The sequence below is a fragment of the Hippopotamus amphibius genome, chromosome 8 (genome assembly GCF_030028045.1).
Source record: "Hippopotamus amphibius kiboko isolate mHipAmp2 chromosome 8, mHipAmp2.hap2, whole genome shotgun sequence".
Taxonomy (NCBI): Eukaryota; Metazoa; Chordata; class Mammalia; order Artiodactyla; family Hippopotamidae; genus Hippopotamus; species Hippopotamus amphibius.
Genome location: NC_080193.1, coordinates 145,533,893 through 145,556,361, shown reverse-complemented (window position 1 = coordinate 145,556,361; position 22,469 = coordinate 145,533,893). Strand labels below are relative to the sequence as shown.

The 22,469-nt window shown below is 47.4% G+C and overlaps 1 protein-coding gene across 2 annotated transcripts in view; it reads left to right on the top strand.

The window, feature by feature from the left end:
- Positions 1-22,469, top strand: part of NDUFA10 (NADH:ubiquinone oxidoreductase subunit A10) — a 40,958-nt gene that overhangs the window by 8,221 nt on the left and 10,268 nt on the right. Inside the window, exons 6-10 of one of the 2 annotated variants that reach the window (XM_057747199.1) lie at positions 659-738; positions 4,292-4,346; positions 6,182-6,267; positions 12,652-12,760; positions 12,906-12,969. In XM_057747199.1, the coding sequence (XP_057603182.1) occupies positions 659-738; positions 4,292-4,346; positions 6,182-6,267; positions 12,652-12,760; positions 12,906-12,968 (393 nt within the window). In that variant the 3' untranslated portion in view covers position 12,969. The remainder of the gene's footprint in view (positions 1-658; positions 739-4,291; positions 4,347-6,181; positions 6,268-12,651; positions 12,761-12,905; positions 12,970-22,469) is intronic. The other variant, XM_057747198.1, reaches the window with a different exon arrangement.

Sequence of the window (22,469 nt, the reverse complement as noted above, 5' to 3'; positions counted from 1 at the left end):
TATGTTCTTGATAGATGTGTGTTCTTATGGGGGAGACTAATAGTAAACAAGGAAGTAGACAAGAAATATGCACATGCTGTGAAGAAAATCAAACAGTGAAAGGTAACTTAGCCGTAGCCTTGCTGAACTATGAGAGGTTTTCAGTATGGAAACTTGCCACCCATAATTCAGATTTTACATTTCTGAAATTGGCAAACTTCATATGAAGGGGAAGTGAGAGATGGGAAACGTGGGAGAGGTGGGGTGAGTGGTAGAGAAGGGGGTGGGGAGAGGGTTGATGGAGAAGGAGGGTGCTGGGGGGGCAGTCCCCCTCCCAGCGCCTCTTGTGTGGTGTGCCATCTCTCATTGCCTGTGCTCAGGCTGCAGAACAGGGCAGGCGCTGCAACCACCAAGATCCTGTTCTCAGTCCACATGTTAGAGTCTCTAAAAGAAAGGTCGTGCCCTAGGTTCGCCTGGGTAAACTTCCGTGCTCTCTGCAGTAGAATGAGAACTCTTCTGACTGGTACTGAAGCCCCTTCCTGTCACCCCACAGTCCCTGCAACACCCAGCATGACTTGTTCTAGGAAAACTGTTTGTTGATTGTTTCACATTTTCCATAAGCACAGGAAAAAGAAAAAGAAGGCCAAACGTTTCAGTTTTATTTTCTGCTTTTGTTTAGCCACATGAGATGAAGATCACCTCCGCCTACCTTCAGGACATCGAGAATGCCTATAAGAAGACCTTCCTTCCCGAGATGAGGTGAGCCCAGGTCATGGTGGGTTTATATGATGAAAACGCCCCACACGCAGTTCCTTAGACCCCACCAGCCTGAGGAGCCCTCTCCTGTTGATTTCAGTGGATGCTGCCTGGGGAGTTTTAGTCTGACGTTTATCAGCAAGAACTCTGCAGACATTTCAGTTGGATTTGGTAGGTTTGGGGTTGATTTGGTTTTGGATTTACTTATTTTGCCAATACTTGTTGCTGTTGTTGTATCTTTAGAATATCTTGGTGCTGGAAGTAAGCTGAGGCTGCATTCCCTGACAGCTTTTAGCGTTAGATAACTGTAGGTGAAAACACGTGTCCCTGTTACTGAATGTTCACGTGTCCCTGGAAGGGCTCCGTGAGTCCACACAAACGATTCCTTAAGAGTCAGCAACGTCTGTACATAGTTTTGAAAGATGTTCTTAAGTGGCATTTGGGTTAAACGAAAACACCACCCGACTGTTTGTTTTCCTGTTTTGTTTCTTCTCTCCTTCTGCTTTCTTTAGTGAAAGCACCGATGGGCATGTGTCTTCATCTGGTCTCTCTAGGTAGTCATTCTGTGGTGCGTGTGTGTCATGTGCAAGGCGGTCATTTCCTCCTGTCGTTCAAGTCCAACTAAAATTAGGATGTTTGGGTAATATTGTTACTGGAGGTCTCTGGTAGTATTTCTCAGACTTTTAGAAAACGTAAACCTCTTTTGATACCTGAAAATATTATGCTCTTGTTATTTAAAATTTCAAAGTAACTATGAAATTGTGAACAAAAACAAAGTAACATCTAGCAGTTTTGGAGGAAAAGTTTGATTTTAAATTGGAACGTAATTTTTTTGGCTGTGAGCATTGAGGCTTACGTTATCTCTGCTTGCTTGCAATAAGTTTTTGTCCTATAGGTGGTAGAAACCACAGGGGTGGACTGTAGGTCGTACTGCTCTATTTTCAAGAAGTGTGGGAAAAAAGTCAGTTTTATACGTCTTGCCAAGGGGAATATATAGAGCTACCAGAATAAACAGAGATAGTTGACCCTAGAATTTCAGTTCCAAAGATTCCACTTGGAGATCTTCTGGCTATGAAACCACCCCTGAGACAAGGCTTCCCAGCAAATTCTCAAATAGGACTTTTAGCTGTAACATCAGGAAAGTAAAGCCTAAATTTAACGTGCAGACGGGGTGAGATTTTGTTGTACCTGGCATTTGTTTTCAGGAACTTACCCTTAGGGCTTCCTGATCGTGACGTGTTTAGCGGAGGAGATTCTAAATATCCGCTGCTTCCTTTGGCGCCCTGTGCGTGAGCGGAGTTGGGAGTCAGCTCGGGCCTCTCCAAGGCTCAGGGCTGCCGAGGGGCCACTTTCTGTTGTGCTGGAGACCACCTAGCTCCCTCCTCTGCTGGTGGCCCCGCCGGGCACGTCGCTCTCTGGTGAGTGGGGAGCCCCAGCCTGGAGTGCAGCACGGTTCACATCCTCACCCGTCAGGGTAGACGGTCAGGTGTTCAGCTGTTTCACGTCCCTGCCTCGACGGTCGGGGGCAGGCCCTGTGGGCTGCCGCACAGTCTGGAAGCCATTGCTCGGTGGTGACGGACTGGTTCTTCCTGGGGGTGGGTTTTTACTGGATCTTGGTCTGGGACCGCCACTGCGTGCTCAGTCACCTCGCGGGAGTCAGTCTGGGGAGCTTGGTGATTTCACCGTGACTGCGCAGACGCTGTGCCTTCCAGGTGACTCCCGGGCTTGAAACAGCAGTTTTCTCTGCACTGCCATTACCTGCACGCCATTCCTCAGTAACCTTGCGGGTGGGGAGCCTCCTGCAGCGTGGCCCACGTTCAGGGCCCTTGTTGGGAGGCACCCCGGAGGATGGGAGGTGCGCTGATTGTTCACTGCAGGGCTGCGGGGCCTGTGCTGGATCCTTGTGTCGCAGCCCTTCACTCTCCCCAGAAGCAGGTCGCACTGTGGGGGCAGAGGCTCCCCTGGCGTCCTCCTAGGTTGGGCCGAGTCTGGATGTTCTTAAGCCAGTGTCACTCAGGAGCGTTAGGCGTGCTCTGCGTTGGTGAAATGGACCAGTCTCTGCGGTGGGGTTGGTGCCTTTCTCTGTCCCAGCCTCAACCACCTGAAGGGAAAGCGCACCGAGGGTCTGGCTCTGTCTGTGGAGCCAGCGCTGCTGGGGGCGGGGCGTCAGGCTTCTGCGTGCGAGGCTCCTCTTGTTCCCGGCTCCCTCCTTGCAGACGGGCCGCCAGTCAGGCACCTCAGGCCCCAGCGCCGGCTTCTACTTGGATGAGCACTGAGTAAACTGGATGCAATGAAAGAGGGGGTTTTGTTGACGTTTGTTTGCTTCCACATGACACGTGGAGCTCGTGATTGTGACTTCAGAATATGTTTAAGATGACGCATTTGTTCACCTGAAAAGAGGGACCTCAGCTCCGTTTATGACGGCGTCACAGGCCATCCTGTGCGCTCCTGTCCAACACTGAGCAGGGACCGGGCTCCTGGCCTGGAACCACCGTACAGGAAGGCTGGGTGGAGCCCTGCCTCCAGTGGTTTGTATTGTAAGAGCTGTGTGTGGGTGGGGGGGGGGGGGGTGGGGTGGGGGGAGTGTGTGTGGGTGTGTGTGTTCTTGGAGGGCTGACTCTAGTGTGGAGGTAGCTCCCATCAGCAGGGGTCACTCTGGTGTAAAGACACCCAAGTGAGAAGACGCCCCCTGTTTATGGGAGCCGTGGCCCAGCCTTGCCTTTCTGCTGTCCCCTCCCAGAGGGGGGTCAAACATTTCTGTAGGGATAGGCTCTCCACTGGGCTCTGGCCAGGCTGTGGCCTGAAGTCCCCATCGGGTTGGTCTGGAGGTGGTGGCAGAGGCAGGGACACACTTACCAAGAGGTGGGTCTCTGTCATCGCCTGGCTGGGCCGCCAGGTCACCAGACAGCGGTAGACGCAGTGAGGAAATGGGCAAAAATGCAGGAAGCTCACTCCACTGTCCCCTTCTTTTTGGGACCCAGTATGACTTTTCACTGTCCAGACTAAGGACCAGGAACTAAGGGAACTGGTTGCTGCTGTTCTGTTGCATAGTTTGGTTAAAACAGGTAATTTTGAGGGTTTCGTTTGTCTTTGGAATTCCAGCAGCACAAATCCTGTCCCCCCGCCCCCGCCCCCCGGCGTCCCCCGACGCCCCAACCCCTGAACACCACTTGGCTGCTCTCTGCACATCTGTCCCAGCAAGACCCTAAGCTCCCCTGTACGTTCCTGTAACAAGGGCTGCAGCTGCTGGTGGTTTGTGTGGCAGCAGAGATGACCTGTGTCCCCGCCCCCTGTAGACACTGGCCTCACGCCTGTGTGGTGGGGGACGGTCCAGTCAGAGGGGGAGTCAGGAAACAGACCTGTAGCTGTCACCATCCAGCCTCGAACGTGTCCCTGCTTCTGGTTTGCCCTCCTTAACCGGTCACGCCCTGTGAGCCAGCTCAGAGGATGCGGGGTGTTGACATTTAGAGCGGGAGCCTTGATGGCGTGGATTCATTTGTACTGTGACGTCCACTCGGAAAATTTACATGAAATGTCATCTTATTTTCTCTTACAGTGAAAAATGTGAGGTGTTACAGTACAGTGCAAGGGAAGCTCAAGATGCAGAAAAGGTAAGAAACTGGCTAAAAAGCTTATAATTATTCTTAAATTTAATTCATGTATAAGGTTTTTACCAATCAAGGAATAAGTTCAGCTGCTACTGATCTTGGAAGGGTCTATATTTTATAATCTAAGCGAAGTACCAAGCTAACCCATCACATTCCCCTGCTCATGAGATTTTGATTTTCTTTTAAATTATTCAGATTTTAGAATCTTAAAATTTTGAAATGATGAAGATACAAAGAACCTTGGGTTATCTGCGCCACCACTGTAGTTAAACAGAGGGTGAAGTTGAAAGTTGGGTTTGTTAGCAGGGCAGATTTATGGGGACTGCGGGCCCTTGAGCAGCGTGGCTGTGAAGTGCGCAGGTGCGCGCATCCCTGGCTTTTCTCCGTAGTGAATCCTGCGGCGCTGCTGGGCCTGCAGTTTTCAGTAGTAAATGCTGCGCTGCTGCCGGCGCCACGGATGCACAGGACCCCCTGCACACGCAGAGGCCGCCTCCAGGCTGCGCTCGGGAGCGTGTTGTTCAGGGTCCGCTGTGTGCAGATACCAGCTTACCCCGGACTCGTAGGTGCGCTTGTGAAATTCAAGTCAACCTCTGCAATTTTCAGGAGAACTTAGTAATAACCAAGAGATTTGAGAAAGAATAACATTTTCCTTCCCAAATATAAAAACATCACAAAACTATGTTCATTCAGGCCCTGTGGTATCAACACAGGAATCAATACATAGCTTGATGGAGCAGAACAGCATCCAGAAAAGGTGCGTGCGTGCTCACGTGCGACTGCAGCTTGGAAAAGGATGATGGAAAATGGGTTATCTCTTAAATCTTGTTGAGGCAAATGACCATCCATTTGGTTAAAATAAAAAGACCTCATATTTTATATTATGTATGAAGCGTAAATTACTAAAAGCACAAAACAAAAGGTGTAGAAAACCTAGAAGAAAGTACAGGTTTATGATCTGGGGTTGGGATGTAGGTGGTGACAGCACACTGAAAGCTTTGCAGAGTTGGCTGCTTTAATGAAAGCACAGCCGTCAGCTGCCTCCTGGTGTGGGCAGAGGGGAGGAGAGCATTGGAGAGAATAGGCCTGTCTCCACCTGGACTCCAGGGAGGCCCGCAGGGGAGTCCAGCTCTGGGCCCAGCTCTGGGAGTTCTGTTAGGCTCGGTTCTTTCTACCTGGACCAATTGAGTAGCATTTCATTTCCTTCCAGGCTTCTCTTCTCTGATGTTGATTTCTTTGACTTTAGGTTGTTCTTATTCCTTCGACAGACTTTAGATGGCATGTGCCTGAGTAGAAGAGTAGTGCAATTTCTGGGTTATTATTTATGTTCATAACTGAATGTGCTCAAGTTCTTGAAAGCTAAAGAGAGGTCCCCAAGTTTGGTGTGTTTTGTGGGGAATGCATCTGAAAGGCTACCCCACTGGGAGGTCAGGTGGTACAGACCGCAGCCTCGGGGCTGAGGAGCGTGGATTATTGGAGCTCTCTTAGAAACGTGTTTATTTTCTTGTCCTCTTGTTGCTTGGAGTGGCTGGGTACTACCTTCTGGAATAAAGCTGCGTGGGAGGAAGTGAGGACTCTGTGAGGGATGCTGGTTTTCCTCCCTTGTCTTGGCTCTTCCTACACCGGCTCCTTTTCTCCCAGCCTGCGGGTTCTTCCCACACCACCCGGGGTCAGCCGGCCCAGGTGCCTGCACTAGGGGTTGTCCGTCCCTCAGCCCCCCACTTCACTGAAGGCTCTCTGTCCGACCTCCTTTCATTTTGACCTTCGTGGTGTGATTCTGCCTGCCAGGTGTTTGTGGTTTGTCATGCACTGAATGTCATCTTGTGTATTCCTCTTTCCAGGTGGTTGAGGATATTGAGTATCTGAAGTACGACAAAGGCCCGTGGCTGGACCAGGACAACCGCACCTTCCACAACCTGAGGATGCTGTGAGTCCCAGCACCGGGATGGGTGGGCTGGTCTCCAGTGTGGCGCATTGCCTGCTGTAGGAACTCACAGAATTGTGAAGTAACTGTTTCAGGTTGCCAGACACTCAGGTGTATTTCCCTCCCGAGCAGGCTCTTGCTGTCCGTGATCTGGCCGTGAATTGGTCGATTGCCGTTATTAATTCAGCAAACATCTTCCTTCCACCATGTGGTTGTCCTTACATCTTTAAAGGATTGTAAGAAAAAGAAGGCACATATATGAAGCTGTATGTGGTCCTCGCGCGCTGAAATATTTACAGAAAAGTGGTTGACCTCTGAGATACAGGCGTAGTCCGGTTACCGTTTCTTTAACATCAGTCTTTTGGGTTATTTCCACTTCTTCATGTTCATGATGAAGTAATGAGCATAGTGTACTTATTTTTGTTCCATTTCAGGTTCCTTTCCTGAGGTATAACAGTGGAGTTACCAGGTCAGAGTGTGTCAGCGGTCCCCAGGGACTGGTTTGGTGGAGGGTAGTTTTTCTACAGTTGGGGTGTGGGGGGTGCAGGTGGTTCGGTGGGGGTGGGGTGGGGAGGAGGTTCAGGCAGTAATGCACGCGATAGGGACAGCAGATGAAGCTTCACTCACTCGCAACTCACCTCCTGCTGTGAGGCCCAGTTCCTAACAGGCCATGGACCGGTACCAGTCAGCAGCTGAGGGTTGGGGACCCCTGGGTTAGATGAACACATTTTGTAACTCTTGGTGTGTTGTGAAGTTGTTCTCCAGAAGATGTGTACCAGCTTGCACACTTGAACCTATCTTCTGAAGGTCCTTATTAAGACAGTATGGTTAAAACAAAAAGCAAACAAAAACTTGTGATTTTGATATCAAAGAAAACCATTTGTTTTATTTTTGAATTTCATAAACACTGAACTTCAAACAGTTATGTTTTTATTGGCTATTTGTCCTTTGTGTATTTTTTCTTCATGTATGTTGGTCTTTTTAAAGAACCACCTCTTTGTTGACTTCCTTGTTTTCTTATTTTCAGTTTCATTGACGTCTACTCCAATTTTTATTATTTTTTTAGTCTTCTTCCTTTATGTTTCAATTTCTCCTCTAGAAACTTAGATGATTGATTTTAGAGCTTTTTTAATATATGCACTTGAAGCTGTATGTTTCCCTCTAGTTTAATTCCATGGTGGTCTTAGAACATACTTGGTATGATTTCTGCTCTTTTACCTTTGTTAGAATGTGTTATATGGTCAGGAATGTTTTCTATCTTGAGGAATGTTCCTGCTGAGCATGGGAAGAGTGTGTCTCCTGCCGTTTTTGAATGGCGTGTTGTATAAATGTCGGTGAGATGGAGCTGTTGGTGGTGCTCTTCAGTCATCCACGTCCCCACTGCTTCTCTGTCTGCCAGGCTGTCCGTGCTGAAGGAGAGCGTTGAAACGTTTAACTGCAATGGCAGGCTTGTCTGTTTCTCCTCTGAGCCTTGTTGGTTTTTGCCTCATGTATTTCGATGCTCTGTTGCGTGTTTGGGATTGTGAAGTCTTGGAGGACTGACCCCTGTCCTTACACGGTGCCCCTCTTTATTCCTGTCTTGTGCTGAAGTCTGCCTTGTCTGAAATCAGTGCATCTGTTCCAGCTTTCACTCAGTCTAGGGATGGTGTATCTTTCCCGATCCCTTTACATTTAGCCTGAGTCTCTGGATTTAAAGTGGGTTTCTTGTAGACAACATATAGTTAGGTCTTATTTTTTTAATCAGCTCTGACAGTCTCCATCTTTTAATTGGTATGTTTGGATAGTTCACATTTAAAGGGACTGTCGATATATTTGGATTCATTTTTACGTTTGTCACCATTTTCTATTTGCTGCATTTGTTGTTTTCTTCGCCTGCCCTTTTATCTACCGTCTCTGGCTTTAGTTGGGCATTCTGTATGATTCCATTTTAACCTTCCTCTTAGCGCATCAGCTGTCCTCTGTAAAAATGTGTGTGTTGTAGTTTCCAGTTGGTGCGTGTCTGCTTTCTGGTGGCAGCACCACCTCGCGGGGGCAGGTTCCTCCCCCCACCCCTCGTGGCGTCGCTGTGTTCGTTCCACTCTGTGCGCTCTGCTCACCACGCACTTGTTACTGTTATCCCAGGGCAGGCAGTTGATTCTCATTTTTCTCCGCTTCGTTTGTTGTAAGGACTAGAGTGACGGTTTCCAGGCTCTTTTGTTGGAGCGGAACCTGCAGTCCCTCTTTGTTTTTAGAACTTAGTGGTTACCTTTGTTTTTTGTCAGATACTTATATATGTGTATGTTTTTATAAACGTACCTAAATGATACTACACAGTGTATCCCTTTGAACCTTGTTTAAAAAAGAAAAAAAACCCTATATGGGCAGATCCAAGAGACACGGCGGGCTGGCTCCAGACACAGCAGTAAGGCTGGTCTCACGGTAAAGGGAGCCCCGGGAACTTTCTGGCTTCCCAGCACATGTAAAAGTGACGTTTGCACCAAACTGTAGTCTGTTAGGTGTGTAGTAGCACTGTGTCTAAAAAAAAATGTGCCTACCTTAATTAAATAATACTTCATTGCTAAAAAATGCAAGCCACCATCTGACAACATAGGGTTGCCACAGACCTCCAGCTTGTAAAAGACGCAGCATGTGCACAGAGCAGTAGAGCAGGCCGTGTGAGCACGTGAGGTGGGTCTGCCTGAGCTGCTACGCGGTGTCCTCCCTCTGCTCTGAGAGCTCGAGGTGCCACCTTGATGATGGCCACGGGGTGAGCAGCAGCACCGTGTCTGGGAGGTGTCTGAGAAACGTCTCCTGAGTCCCCAACTCCTGCCTGGTGGGACTCCCCTTAGCTTGCAGGTGGGGAAACCGGGGCTCCAAGAGCGCTGCCCCGCCGTGGTCCTGGGACGGTGGGGGGCCCTCCCTGCGGTCCCATGCACCACCATGGGCCCTCCCTCCTCTCAGCCCAAGCTGGAGTCCTGGCGGGGTCGTTGCCTCCTCCCCTGGGGTCATCTGCTTGAACCCTCCTTTCCATACTGACCCCCACCTCCCCCTGAGTCCCGCGCTGGTCTCCGGTGACTCTTCTTTGGGGTTTGAGCCCCTCGTTCTTGATCTCAGTTAGTTATTTCTTCATCCCACCCGTCTCCTGTGCACACACCCGCCAGGTTAATTTTCATAAAATGTCACAGTGACCCTGTTTTTTCATTGCTCAGAATCCTTTAGTGGCATATCTTTGTTTAGGCGTGAATCCAAGTTTCATTTCCTAGAATTAATGCGGAGCCCTAATCATCTGGTTCCACCTCTTCCATCAGGACACAGGCAGTCTCTGGAAGCCGTGACCTCCCCCACCTGCCCAGCAGTTAACTGAAGATTTCAGCCGTCTCCTAAGCCAGGCTCCATTCACCTTGTTTTCTCCTTGAACCCTTCTCTTAACCTTTCCAGCCTGTCGTTTTATGTGGATTTATATGTGATTCTTATTAGTGTTTGCTACAGCTGGGCAGAGTACCTGAAAAGTATACAAAAAGGTGACTGTCCCGGCACCCTAAAGTCGTGCTGAGACTGAGCCTTGCACAGGTGGTGAGTACAGTGTGATTTCTACACGTGCTCTGGAATGTGTGTTCATTAGATTCCAGACCACGTCCAAAGCTCACGTCTTAAGACCACCGTCTTGTTAGTTACTCAGTTATGTTGATACCAGAGCATGGAGACGGAGCCTGGAATGCGCTCCAAGTTCACACGCTACAGCCTTCAGTTAAGTGCTCTAATTATCTTACAGTAAACGGCACTGTTCTTTCCTCCTCCCAGTTTTCTGCTCCTCTGCCTCCCGAGGACATTTCACAACACTTTTACAGTGGTGATTGGGTTTGTTTTCATGTAAGTGCCGTCTCTTAACTTGGGAGACTCAAGTGAAAATTACGTCCGTTTTCTAAGATAAACGTGGGAAGCATGCCATTTACCAGTTATACCCATTTTGTCCAGAACTAACCAAGTTATTGGCATTCCTGTACCATCTCGGAATGTGTGTTGGTATGTAATTGTGTGTGTGTGAGCACTTCCTCTTCAGCCCGGATAGCGCTGTGCTCACGTGCATAGTCCGCCCTGGCTGGCTCCATTCTTGTGGCGGAGACCTGTCACCGGCCAGGCCTCCCCCACGCGGGGCTCCGGGCCCACCGTCCTCCCGGCCTCGCTGCTGCCTCTTTGCGCCTTGTGTTTCTGTGACTCCTGGGGGAGGTCTTTGTCAGGGGAACTTCCAGTGCTGCGAAAACTGTAGGGTATGAGTTTGGTATCAGAAGTATAGGGTCTTGAACAGAACTGTGCAATTCAGGAGAAACTATAAAATATGCTTTGGACATGTTTTGGGAGAAAGTATAAACATTCTGTTAATTGGGAAGCATTTTGATTCGTAAGTCATAATTTACCGGTTTTTTTTTTCTCTCTCTTCTTGCCTCACGCTCTTGTTTGGGAATCATGTGGCAGAGAACCTCGTTTTGTGAACCAAACTCGAGGACGCTCTGTCTTCTCACGGGAGCGCTTTGGCCTGTGATGTGAAGAGAACATGCTGTCAGTTTTTGCGTGTCCTTAATGAGACCAAGAGCTCTGTAAACAGAATGTTCCCTTTCACTGCTCTTCGCTCCTGGGTTATGAAAGGCTTCCTGTCCTCGTCCCTCCCGTATCTTCAATCTGGAACATGTCTGCAGCTTTTGGAGGCTGAGACTGGGGGTGTACTGGAGACGGGACACCACGGGCTCTTCTTATCACCTTTTAAGCTCATAGAGAGGGAGGAGCAGTTTAGCCAAGTTTGAATCAGTGGTAGAACAGTCACTATAGATTATTCCTTTAATCTTCAAAAACAGTTTGAAGATATTTGTGCCAAGATACACCCTTTTTGAAAGGGGCAGGTGTGTGTGAAGTGTAATTCTGCCAAATTAAATGTAGGTGGCACTGTTGCTCTGTATATTACACACAAGTTCCTAGGCCATTCTGTTCTTTCCAATTCTTCAGTACTTTTTTACGTTTTTTGAACTCTAGAAAAAACCAGATCATACCCCAGCTTGGTATTTGTTAACATTTAAAAATACAGACTTCATTTTTAGTTGAAATTGTTTATGGTGAGATCACTTTAAAAATGATCCTTACTGTAATAAGTATGGAATAATTCTATTTGTGTTAAAAATAAATATATACTTTACGTTATTGATACATGCTGATGAAAGATATTCTGTAACCAACTTACAGTTAAAACTAAGAAAAAATTCTCGTGTTTGAGTGTGTGTGTTAAAGCCACGTGCAAGATAGCTGGAAGTCCATGTAAATACACTAGGAAAACAGCTGTCCCAGCAGGTTTGCTTGGAGTGATGTTTGGATATTGGATTACTAGTCGTCATACGAGTGACATGGCTTTTACGGTGACACTGGGATATGCGTGTGCCTCCTATTCACGCACATTCAGCCTGTCACAGGTCCTCAGTGCTCCATGGTCCCCCACGGGGGAGGGGCTGAGCAGCGCCCGAGTGTGGGCTAAGCCGGCCGGCTCTGACTGCGGCCGAGCCCGCCCCGGGTGCAGGCACAGGCCTGGCTCGTCCTCACAGGGTGGCCGAGGGCCAGATCCACTCCCAGGGCTTCCATTTGGGCCGCTGGACAGGAACGTCTTCTGCAGTTACAGGTCATTAATGGGAAGGACCCATTAAAGCAATTATCTTGTGTGTCTTGAACCCTTCAGAAAGGAGAGTTTAACGTTTCTTTCTAAAAGCACTCAAAATGTTTTTCAAGTATAGCGGTTACGTTCAGACTAAATTTAATTTAAAATAGGCAAGTCATAACAAAGTATAAATATTTTAGCATTCAAAATAAAATGGTGAAGCAAGGAGTGTGTCCTCTAATTTGTGTTTCTCGGTACCGAGAAAAGCAGGGGTGCAGCAGGACGTCCTGGGGAGCGGTTCACCCCCACCCCCGCCTCCACTCCTGGAATGGGTCCCCCAGATGGCGTGGGCGTCCGGGCAGAGGGACAAGGCTTACTCGCCGCTCTTTCCCTCAGGATTCATGAACTGTGCGACTGTTCCACGGGAGACCGCGTGCACAGCGCTGTAGTATGTGGTGTTTGTGTTTAGCTTTCTATGCCTGCTTTTCCTGTGTGTAAAGCACGCTGCGACTCCTTTTTTATGTTTTCAAAACTGTATCCGTTCCCCAAAGGGAGTCACCTGTGGCCATGAGACTCTTGAAAGACTCTGTCTTCGGTTCTGAAAGCGGTTTCAGGAGAGCAGCTCCCACAGCCTGAACGGTCTTTGGGGGGCAGAGCTTTGCTTCTGAGATGTCTGCTCGGGAATGAATGGGTGAATTTTTTAACGTGGACGTTTTAAACAATCTTATATTATTACATATGTTTAGTGTGACTGTATTTGTCTTATTTCCTAGGGTTCAGAACAAGTTGGAGGTGCTGAATTACACGACCATCCCTGTCTATCTCCCAGAGCTCACCATCGGCGCTCACCAGAGTGACCGGGTCTTCTATGAGTTCGCAGAGGTGAGGCCCTCGGGTGCTGGCTCTCAGCAACTGGTAGCAACATCACTTCTCTGAAGAATGCTCTCTGTCTGTCTGTTTTAGGGAGAGAGCTCCATTTTCACTGAAATAATTCTCTTTTTTCCCCTTCGTCACTGTATTGACGCAGTTCCTAGAAAGGCAGGGCCACGTGCGCCTCTGGGCAGCCTTGCAGGTCAGCGTGTTACCTTGACGTAAGAATCTTCTCTGTTCTCCAGTTTTTAATCTCTGTCTTTTCATGTCAGATTCCACTCTGGCGTTGCTTTCCTCTTCACAGTGCATCCTCCGTGAGGGAGGAGGGTGTGTGTGTTTCTGCAGAAGGTCCTCGGGTGGACGGGAGCCCAGGGAGGGACAGGGGCAGAATGAGGCGAGAGTTGGGGGTCCGAGTGCTTCATTGGCCTTCTTTCTAGTTCCCATAGCTTTTTAGTGAATTACCTGTGTTCAGAGTGGTGAATTTAGAGAAGATTGTAAGTTTTGCCTCCTCTGAGAATCGTGGTATCCGTGGAGTGGTGAGAACGTGACCCATTTCCCCTCAGCGGTACTTGGGGTTGGTTATCGGCAAATGCAGGAAGTGATGGTATTTAAATCAGATCTTGAAGCCCAGTGGTCAGTCCTTAGATGAGTTGAGCTCCTGGTTAAGTATCCTTGCAGGACTGCAGTCCTCTGGTTTGGTGCTTCACACTGCCTGCAGCAGCGCTGATGGTATGTCCAGGGATACCCATTGCTTGCTTGCTTTCTTGAGATACTTGGCATTTTCTTTCAAGTACGTTCTCTTGGTGGCTTTGGAAGTGATGTTATTAAATGTAGATATTTTGGGAAGCACATGAAACTGTAAAGGTGGCGCTCGGTGGTACCTACAGTTGTTATTTTGTCATATTTCTTTCTTCCTGATGCTTGCAGGTATGTGAGCGTGTGTGTGGTTTCATTTTCTCTTTTTGAAGGGAGCTGGCAGCCCGGGGGCCGAGGGGCTCGTCAGGCAGCTGGTGCCTCGATGCCTCTCCTGCCGAGGCCGGGAGTCCGACCCCCGGTACCCATCCCCACCCTGCGTGTAAGGACCCACCGGGCCTTGATGAGCCCACCTTACAAGGCTTCATTTTGTCATCAGGGCTGCTACCTAGTGCCGGCCGCCATCATCCCACTTAAATCCAGCCCGCGGCATCCTCTCTGGCCTCCTCCACGTCTGGTCTCTCCCTCTAGCCCTCTTCTGTAATGAAGAAGCACCCGAGCTGAAGTGTCAGACCAGCAGCATCTGTCCCACCTCCAGTCGTCTGGTCCTGGGGGTGGGTGCCCTGGCTTCCTGGAGCCGCCTGCCTCATCACAGCCCTGAGGGCACCCGTGGTCTCACCACTGGCTCTGGGGGCTGTAAGGTAGTGCACAGAGAATTTTGAAACAGGTAAATATTCTTTTAACTTGTAAATTCTTCTGATTACACCAGAGTAGTGATTTACTGACAATGTGTGTAACACCTCTGTAGTGTTCGATGATCTCACATTTAGACGAGGAAGCAGCCGGCAGCAGGCTGAGATTTTGTGGTCACCCACACGTGGGTGGAATTCAGTGACGAGGCTTTGTTTTGGTGGTTTTTCTTACGCTTGGTTTCGTTTATGATGAGTGGTACTGGCTTTTCACTTGTATTAAAGTTTAATAAGTTCACTTGTATTAAGTTTAAGTAATGTAAAGTTTCCTTTTAAAGTAAGTTTATGTGAAAAAAGGTATTGCATTTTTCAACGTCAGCAGCAGTGCGCTTGGCATGTAGCCGGGACCTGAGGGGCAAGGTGCCCTTGGACGACCTAAGTAGCTGCCTCTGCGCATTTCGGGGTCTGCAGACACCAGGCGCTCTTATCTTGTTCTTTCATGCGTTTACTCCGTTTGCCTGTTAGTTCACTTATTTATTCCACTAAGTATTTATTGAGAGCGTCCTAGGCACCAGACCTGTCCTAGGCCCTGGGAACAAAGCAGTGCACGACATGCTTAAGAATCCCTGACCTCAGGAACTTATATCAGAATGGGAGGAAACAGAAAATAAACAAAAGGTAAAGCAAAATTTGTTAAATGACGGTGGCAAGTGCTGCGGAGAAAATTAAGTTCCTAGAAGAGGGGAGGGCAGAGCTGCTGTGAGTGGGGGAGTTGGATTTAAAGTCTTGGTCGTGGTCCAGGGAGGACTCACTGAGAAGGCGATGGTGAGCAGAGGCTGCAGGAGGTTAGGGGAGTGGGTGGGCAGAGGCCACACGGGGCGGTGACGGATGCAGAGGTGGTACTCGGCATTCAGGGACATTAAACTCAAGGAAGGAGGCCACTGCAGCGGGAGGGAGAGAGGGGCAAGCAGTAAGAGGTAGCGGAGGCCTTGCGGGACATCCGGAGGGCTCTGGCTTGTCCTCTGCAGGATACAGAGAAGAAGAAGGATTCGCGTGATGCGCTCGGCAGTGGGATCATCCTGGTTTCTAACTGAAGGATGGGTTGAAGAGGGGCACGGGCAGAGGCAGGGAGATTAGCCAACAGGCTGGTGATGGAACACATGTTGAGAGGCATGTCTGCTTGGACCAGGGTGATCATCATAGACATTTTGAACAGTGGTCATATTGTGGATAGAAGCGCCAGAGTCTTTTGATCTTTTGTATTGGAAAGTGACAACAAGAAGCTGATTTCTAGGTTTCTGGCCTCAGGAACTAGAACTCTGGAGTTGAAACTGGCAGATTTTGGGAAGGCACAGAGGTACAGGTTTCCAGGAAAGATCAAGGATTTTCCGGTGGCCATGGTAAGTTTGAGAAGCTCATTATCCCCCAGAGGAGATGCTGAGTGTGTGGGCCTGTCCGCAGGCGCACCTGGCTTCGTTGTGTGGTGCGGATGCTGTGTTTCTCACCAGTTGAAGGTTTGTGGCAACCCTGCGATGGTGAGCACTTTTTAGCAATAAAGTATCTTCCAGTTAAGGTGTGTACCGTGTTTTCTTTTAGACACAGTGCTGTTGCACACCTAATAGACTGCGGTCTAGTGTGAACATAACTTTTATACACACTGGGAAGCCAGAAATTCATGTGACTTAATTGCGATGTTTAGACCCAAACCTGCTTCCTGTCTGCCCGTAATGGGTCTGGAGTCCGGAAGTCGTGGTCCTGGTTGAGATGGCTTGGCAGTGAGTAGTAGGGAAGGGGAGCACGTGCGGTCCAGAGGTGTGGGAGACAGCAGGGAGCTTACACGTTCAGTGTTTACTTCGTCAGTTACCTTTGCAAGTGGGGACTGTTGATGGGAATTTCATCTTTTCTGTTAACGTATGTCTACTGATAAACAGGTTGTGTTTGCGTCTGTCTGTGTAATCAATAAAGATGAGCCCAGTGACCCCAGAGCAGGAAGGCCTCGTGGTAGCTGGGCGGGGGCGTGCACCGTGGTCTGGCATGGGTGGGCACATCAGAGGCGCAGGAGGCCCAGCAGCGCTGCTGAGTATGGAGAGGCCTGGTGTGTCGTGGAAGAGACCCAGGTGCGCCGACGTTGTCCCTCGTGGAGTTGGGGAGGCCCAGGTGGCCCTGCTCACTGCTGGGAAGAGACGCTGCTCAGAGCAAATAAGTCCCCGCTCACCAGCAGCCCCGGCCGTCATCGTGGCAATCACGGGCAGCACCACAAGTTTCAAAGCTTAAATCTGTGTGGAAAATGGGCATTTAGGAGTCACATATGAAGAGGAAATGCATGCCAGCAAACCATGACAGTTTCTTTTCTTTCTAATCTTTATACCTTTTTTTTACTTGTCTTAATACGCTGGGTGCATCTCTGGTTCATGGTTGGATGGAAGTTGTAACAGTTGTGCTTCTCTTGTTTCTGATCTCCTGGAGAAAGTTTTCAGTAATTCGCTAAATATCATGTTTGCTGTGAATTAGTTGTAGATGCTCTTTCTCGGATTCGGGAAGTTCCGTTTTATTAGTAGTTTCCAAGGAGCTTCTGTCACGCATGGATGTTGAGTTTTATCACATTCGTCTGTCATGGGTGATTTTCTCTTCATTCTGTTAATATGGTCATGAAAGTGATAGGATTGATTTTCTAACGTGAGGCCGACCTTGATTTCCTGGATCCATCCCCTTGTGTGCTCTGTCCTTTTCATGTGTAGCCAAACCTAATGCACAAGTTTAGTTTAGGGTTTTGTGTTTGTAGTCTTGAGAGATGGAGTGGTGGTTCTTTCTTGTAACATCCTTGTCAGGTTTATTATCAGGAGCACGCTGCACCAGACACGGAGTTAAGAGGGGCCCTCACATTTATTCTCTGGAAGAGAGTGCGTAAGATCGCCGTTACTTCTTCTGCAGTGTTCAGTAGGTTGACTGGTGGGGCTGTGTTGGAATGTTTTAAATTATGTTTCTTTAATAGATGAAGAATATTCAATATTCTGTTACTTCCAGGGTTTTGAAAGTTGTGTTTGTTAAGGAATTTGCCCCATTTCTTATTTTCTAATTTCTTGGCATGAGGTTGTTTAAAGTGTCCTTTGTTCATGTTTTTAATTAGGTCAGGTGATGGGGACCTCTGCCCCCTTCCGCATCCCCGGTACTGGTCCTGGTGTTCCCTTCCTTCTCTGCTCTCGAAAGAAGCCCGTCATTCAGGGCGCGCTGCACGCTCGGTGCTGCCTGCTGTGCGTTCACATTCACGGGGCCTTGCTCCTCCCTTGCGCCCTCCCGCCTGCTGTCTCTCTGACTTCTCAGTGTGTGTGGGTGGATCCCTGATTTTTAGCCTGTCTTGCTGTTGAATGTGTGCATGTAGAGCTGGTCACATCGCCCTCCGAATCTGCCTTCATCAACTTGATCTCATAGTTCTTGATGTTATGTTTTCCTTATCATTCAATTCAAAATATTTTCTAATTTTAATCTGATTTTGTTTTTAACCAGTGTGCTAATTCAGATTATATTGGATCATTTAAAAGCAGTTGGAACCTTTCTAATTGTCTTTTTGTTACTGATTTCTGGCTTAATTTCACTCTAATCAGCAACAGTCTTATGATTTCGGTCCTTGGGACGCCGCCGGGACTGGCTCTTCAGCTGAGCGTTGGTCATTTTGGTGGTGCTTCGCGGTCCGGCTCGCCCCATGGTGTGCAGAGTTCTCATAGCACCATTGAAAGGAAGTCTGTTAATCACGTTATTCAGATCATCTGTATATCCTCCCTGGTTTTCATTTCCTTCCTCTGTCAGTTCCCTGTGAGAGGCGTGTGGAAATCTGTCACTTTTTGTGGGTTTGTTCCTCCTTGAGTTCTGTCAGATTTTGCTTCGTGTGTTTTGTGAGGTATTATTAGATGTACACAGATTTAGACTTGCTGTGCATTCCTGATCGGCCACCCTTGTAATATGTTACAAAATCTCCTTGTTAACTTGTTAACTTAACTTAAATGTCACTTTATTTGAAACTTATGTGGTGTCTACAGCTTTCCTTCCGTTAGTATTTGCATGGGATTGCTTTTTCTTCATCTTTTAACTTCATTCTTTCTGTATCTTTATATTTCCAGTGGACACCTTTTAACCTGAAAAGTTATGTCTTTAGTTTTTTGTCCAGTCTAAATATAAGGAATATTTGTCCGTTCACATTTAGTGCAATTACTGATACATTTGTGTTTAAATAGCTTATTTTACTACATATTTTGTATTTTTGTTACCTGTTTTTTGTATTTATTTTCTTTTTTTTCATGTCTTCTTTTGGATTATGGGTTTTTGGGTTTTTTTTTTAACATTTTATTCCATTTCCCCCTCTATTTGCTTGCTAGTTATCATTCTTGTAATAGTTTTTAGTGGCTAGCCTGCTAATTACAGTATGCATCCTTGATTTATTAACTTGTAATATAAATTAGTAGTTCTCTAGTTCAGAACAGTGTAAGGACCTCAGAATACTTTTAATTCCATTTATCCAGCTCTTGTGTTTTGTGCTCTTTTTGTCATATATCATAATTCTTCATGTATTTTAAGCCCTCGGGACTTTGTGGTTATTGTTTACGTGGTCATTTTGTGCAGACTGACCCGTGGCTGCGCTGCTGCTGCTCTTACCCTCCCTGGTCTCCACACCTTCATGTAGGATCGTGGTCCTTCTGTCTGAGGAACAAATTCTCACCCTTGTTGTTTAAAGTGGCCTTTAATTTGTTCTAGTTTTTATTTTGGAATTTTCCAAACTTACAAAAATAACAAGAATAGAGAAAAATAACTTCTGAAGCTTTGTAAGTGATCAGCATTACGCCTCGTTGTCTTCAAACATCTTAATGCACAGATTCTCAGAGTGTGGTCCCCGTGTCAGCATCACCTGGGCACTGGTTAGGAATGCAAGTTCTCAGGCCCCAGCCCATGCCTGCTGGACCAGATTCTCTGGGGGTGGGGCCCATGAATCTATTTCAGAGTCCTCCAGCCAATTCTGGTTGCTCTAAGGCTTGAGAACCGCCGCTTCAGTGAGTAATTCTTATAAACAAGGACATTCTCCTACACGACCGCAATACAGCCGTCAGGATCAGGAGATGAACATTCATACCTGGCCACCTCTAATCTGTAGACCTTGTTCAGGGCTAATCCAGGATAGTGGATTGCATTTAATTATCTTGTCTCTTTAGAATCTTTGAGTCTGATCAATTCCTCAGACTTTCCTTGATATTCGAGACCTTGACACTTCTGAAGATGACAGGGTGGTTATTTTTTAATATCCCTCAATTTGGTTTTGTTTGATGTTTTTTGTGACTAGATTTAGGTTTTATGTGGTTTTTGTAAGGATGTCACAGAACTCACTACGTCTTACCAGGTGGCACATGATTCCTTTTTGTCCCATCAGTGGTTCTGTTAACTTTGATCACTTGACTGAGATAGTTTCCTCACTGTAAAGTTACTCTTTTACTCCTTGCAATTAATAAATATTTCTCAGGGGAAGTACTTTGAAAAACTATGTAAACGTCCATTTCCTCATCGAACTTCGACCCAATAGTTAGCACCTGTTGATTTTCTTCGCTAGATTAATGATTACTGTGATGGTTGTCAGGCTGTACTTTTCCTAACTCTGTCATTCCTTCTATGTTATTAGTTACTCTTCTACTGTAAGGCAGTGCTCGCTTCTCTCTGTTTACTTATTTACTTCACTGTGGACTCCCAGATTCCTGTCATGTCCATATACATCTGTATCCATTTCTGTCTCTCAGTATACGGACATCTGCAAATTCACATCAGTACCTTCACTTCCAGAGTGACACAGCAAGGCTCAGTCTCCTTGCCCCACAGTCCCCGTCCTTCTCAGAGCGTGAGAAACCCGGCTCCCCAGCGTGTCAGCCGCGTTCCCACCACCGCTCCCACTGCTCCTTGCCACTGTTTCCGCTGGTGTTTCCGCAGCCCCTGCCGTGTCCCCCTCCCCACCCGTGTAGGTGCACACCTCTTTTGAAGATCATTTTCCTCCTGTCTCTGGCAAGGTTTTGTTTTGTGTTGTTTTTAGGCGGTGCTCCTGCCGTGGCCTGGGGCGTTGCCGCGGCCAGGGGGTGTGTGCGCCCGTATTTCTGTGTGTGCTCTGCTTGCAGTTCAGGGTGTTCTTTGGCTGATACTCCTTCTCGGCCTCAGGAGAGTGGCTGGAACCTCTTCAGTGTTGCTCACACCCCGTTTGCTCTGCTCCCTTCTTGGGCTCCGCGTGACACACGCTGGACCTCTTCCCCATGATCTGTGTCCCTCTTCTCTGTATCTTTCAGCCTGTTTTCTCTATGACCTTCAGCCCAGATATGTTCTTCACTCTGTCTTCTCAGTTACTACTCTTCAGCTCTTCCCAATCTGCTCCTAGACCTGTATTTTCTATATTTGAGATTTTAACTTTAATTGTAGTCCTTTTTGATTTTGGAATTTCCATTTTTTGATAATTTCAAGTTGTCTGTTGAAGTTATTTTGTTATCTGTTTTCTTGAACATATTAATCACAAAGTTATCTGATAACTAATATCTGGACCTCTGTTAGATCTGTTTAAACTGTTAGATCTGTTTAACTGGTTCTCTCTCTCTCCTTTTCGTTTGGGGACATTTAATCTTTTATGGTATGCTGATTTTTTTTTAAACAGCAGTCATTAATTTGGAAGAACGGTGAAGACAGTGTGAGGCTGTGGTTGGTGTACTTACTGTCTTCTGGCAGCATTTTAGTGGGGCAGACGCCCGAGTCCGTGTGAAGTCAAGCTAATGGACGCTGCACGTAGGTTTGTGAGGTCTAGTGTGTTTCCTGTTTGCCTTTCCTGAGGGAACACTTTTACTAGAGCCTCTTCTCTTTGGTGAGTCCTGACCTGCAGTTTTGTCCCCACAGCCCCTCAAGCTCCTGCCAGTGAGAGCAGGTGGGGCCCCTGGGGGGAGGCAGTCACCTTGCAGCCACCCTTTTGCTTCCCTTTCCTGGGGCCTTGGAACCCCCCCCCCCCCCCTGCCTTTGAAGTCTTGGCACAGGTTTTTTTTCACGTGTCTCCGTTTTTCTTGGTGACTTGGGAGAGGACTTGGTCTGTACTAGTCCACCAGGGTCTGTACTAGTCCGCCAGAAGCTGGACGTGTTAGTCATTTTACCCAGTGACACAGTGAGGCTACTTGGCAGTTTTTCATTGTTACTACATTTTGTCTTATTTTTTAATCTGTGAGCATTAAAGGGAATCTGCTAGATTTGACTTACAATTTTAATGTTTAGAAATGTTGAAATTTTTAATCAATATTTAAATGATTGGGGAAGTCAATTTTTAAAATTCTTAAGTGTTTTTAAAAATAACTTTGTTTTTTAGAACAGTTTTAGATTTATGGAAAAATTATGAAGATACTAGAGAATTCTCATACACTTCAGTTTCCCATATTAACATCTTGCGTTAGTGTGCTATATTTGTTACCAATACTGAACAATATTGGTATGTTATTACTAACCAAAATCCATACCTTATCCAGATTTCGTTAGTTTTTCCCATGTCCTTTATCTGCCCCAGTATCCCATGCAGAACAGCATGTAACCTTCAGTTGTCGTGTTTCCATAAGCCCCTCCTTGCTGTGACTGCATGTCAGACTTCCCTTGTTTTTAGTGATTCTGACAGTTTTGAGGAGTACTGGTCAGGTGTTTTGTAGAATGTCCGTCAGTTGGAGTTTGGTGTTTTTCTCATGATCAGCCTGAATGTGTGTGGCGGGGAGAAAGTCCGCAGAGTTAAAGCACCGTCAACGTGACAGCTCATCGCTGGTGCTGACGTCGGCGCCTGGCTGGGTGTGTCTGTCGGGTCTCTGCACTGTATGGGTGCTCTTCCCCCCTTCCAGAAGTCACCATGCGTACTGCAGCCTTTACGTTTGTCTTATGGGGTCAAACTTGTGTGGATGTTTAGAGGAATACTGTGTTTTTAAAGGAAATTCAGTTGCTTGATATTTTAAAAGAATGATAAATTGAAATTGGGTAGAATGTAAGTAATAGTGACTGTCTCTTCATTCACAGAATTTCTTTTGGACGTTGAAGACATGAGCAACAGTTACCACCAAATTTCTCTCTAGAGAGTATGTTGTGGGGGTAAAGATGAATGAATAAAGCCCTTCTGGGGATTTCTGCTGTAGCTGTTTACAGCTGGAAAGATTTGTCCCTCCTCAAAGAAGGTTCCCTGGCCAGGCTGTAGAGCATATTTTCTAGAAACGCCCAGGCGAGTAGCCGGTGAGTCCGCTGAGGCTGGTGTGTCTGAGACACTGGGAGACAGGTCAGTTCCCTGCAGGGAGGGAGTGAGCAGTTTGGGAACA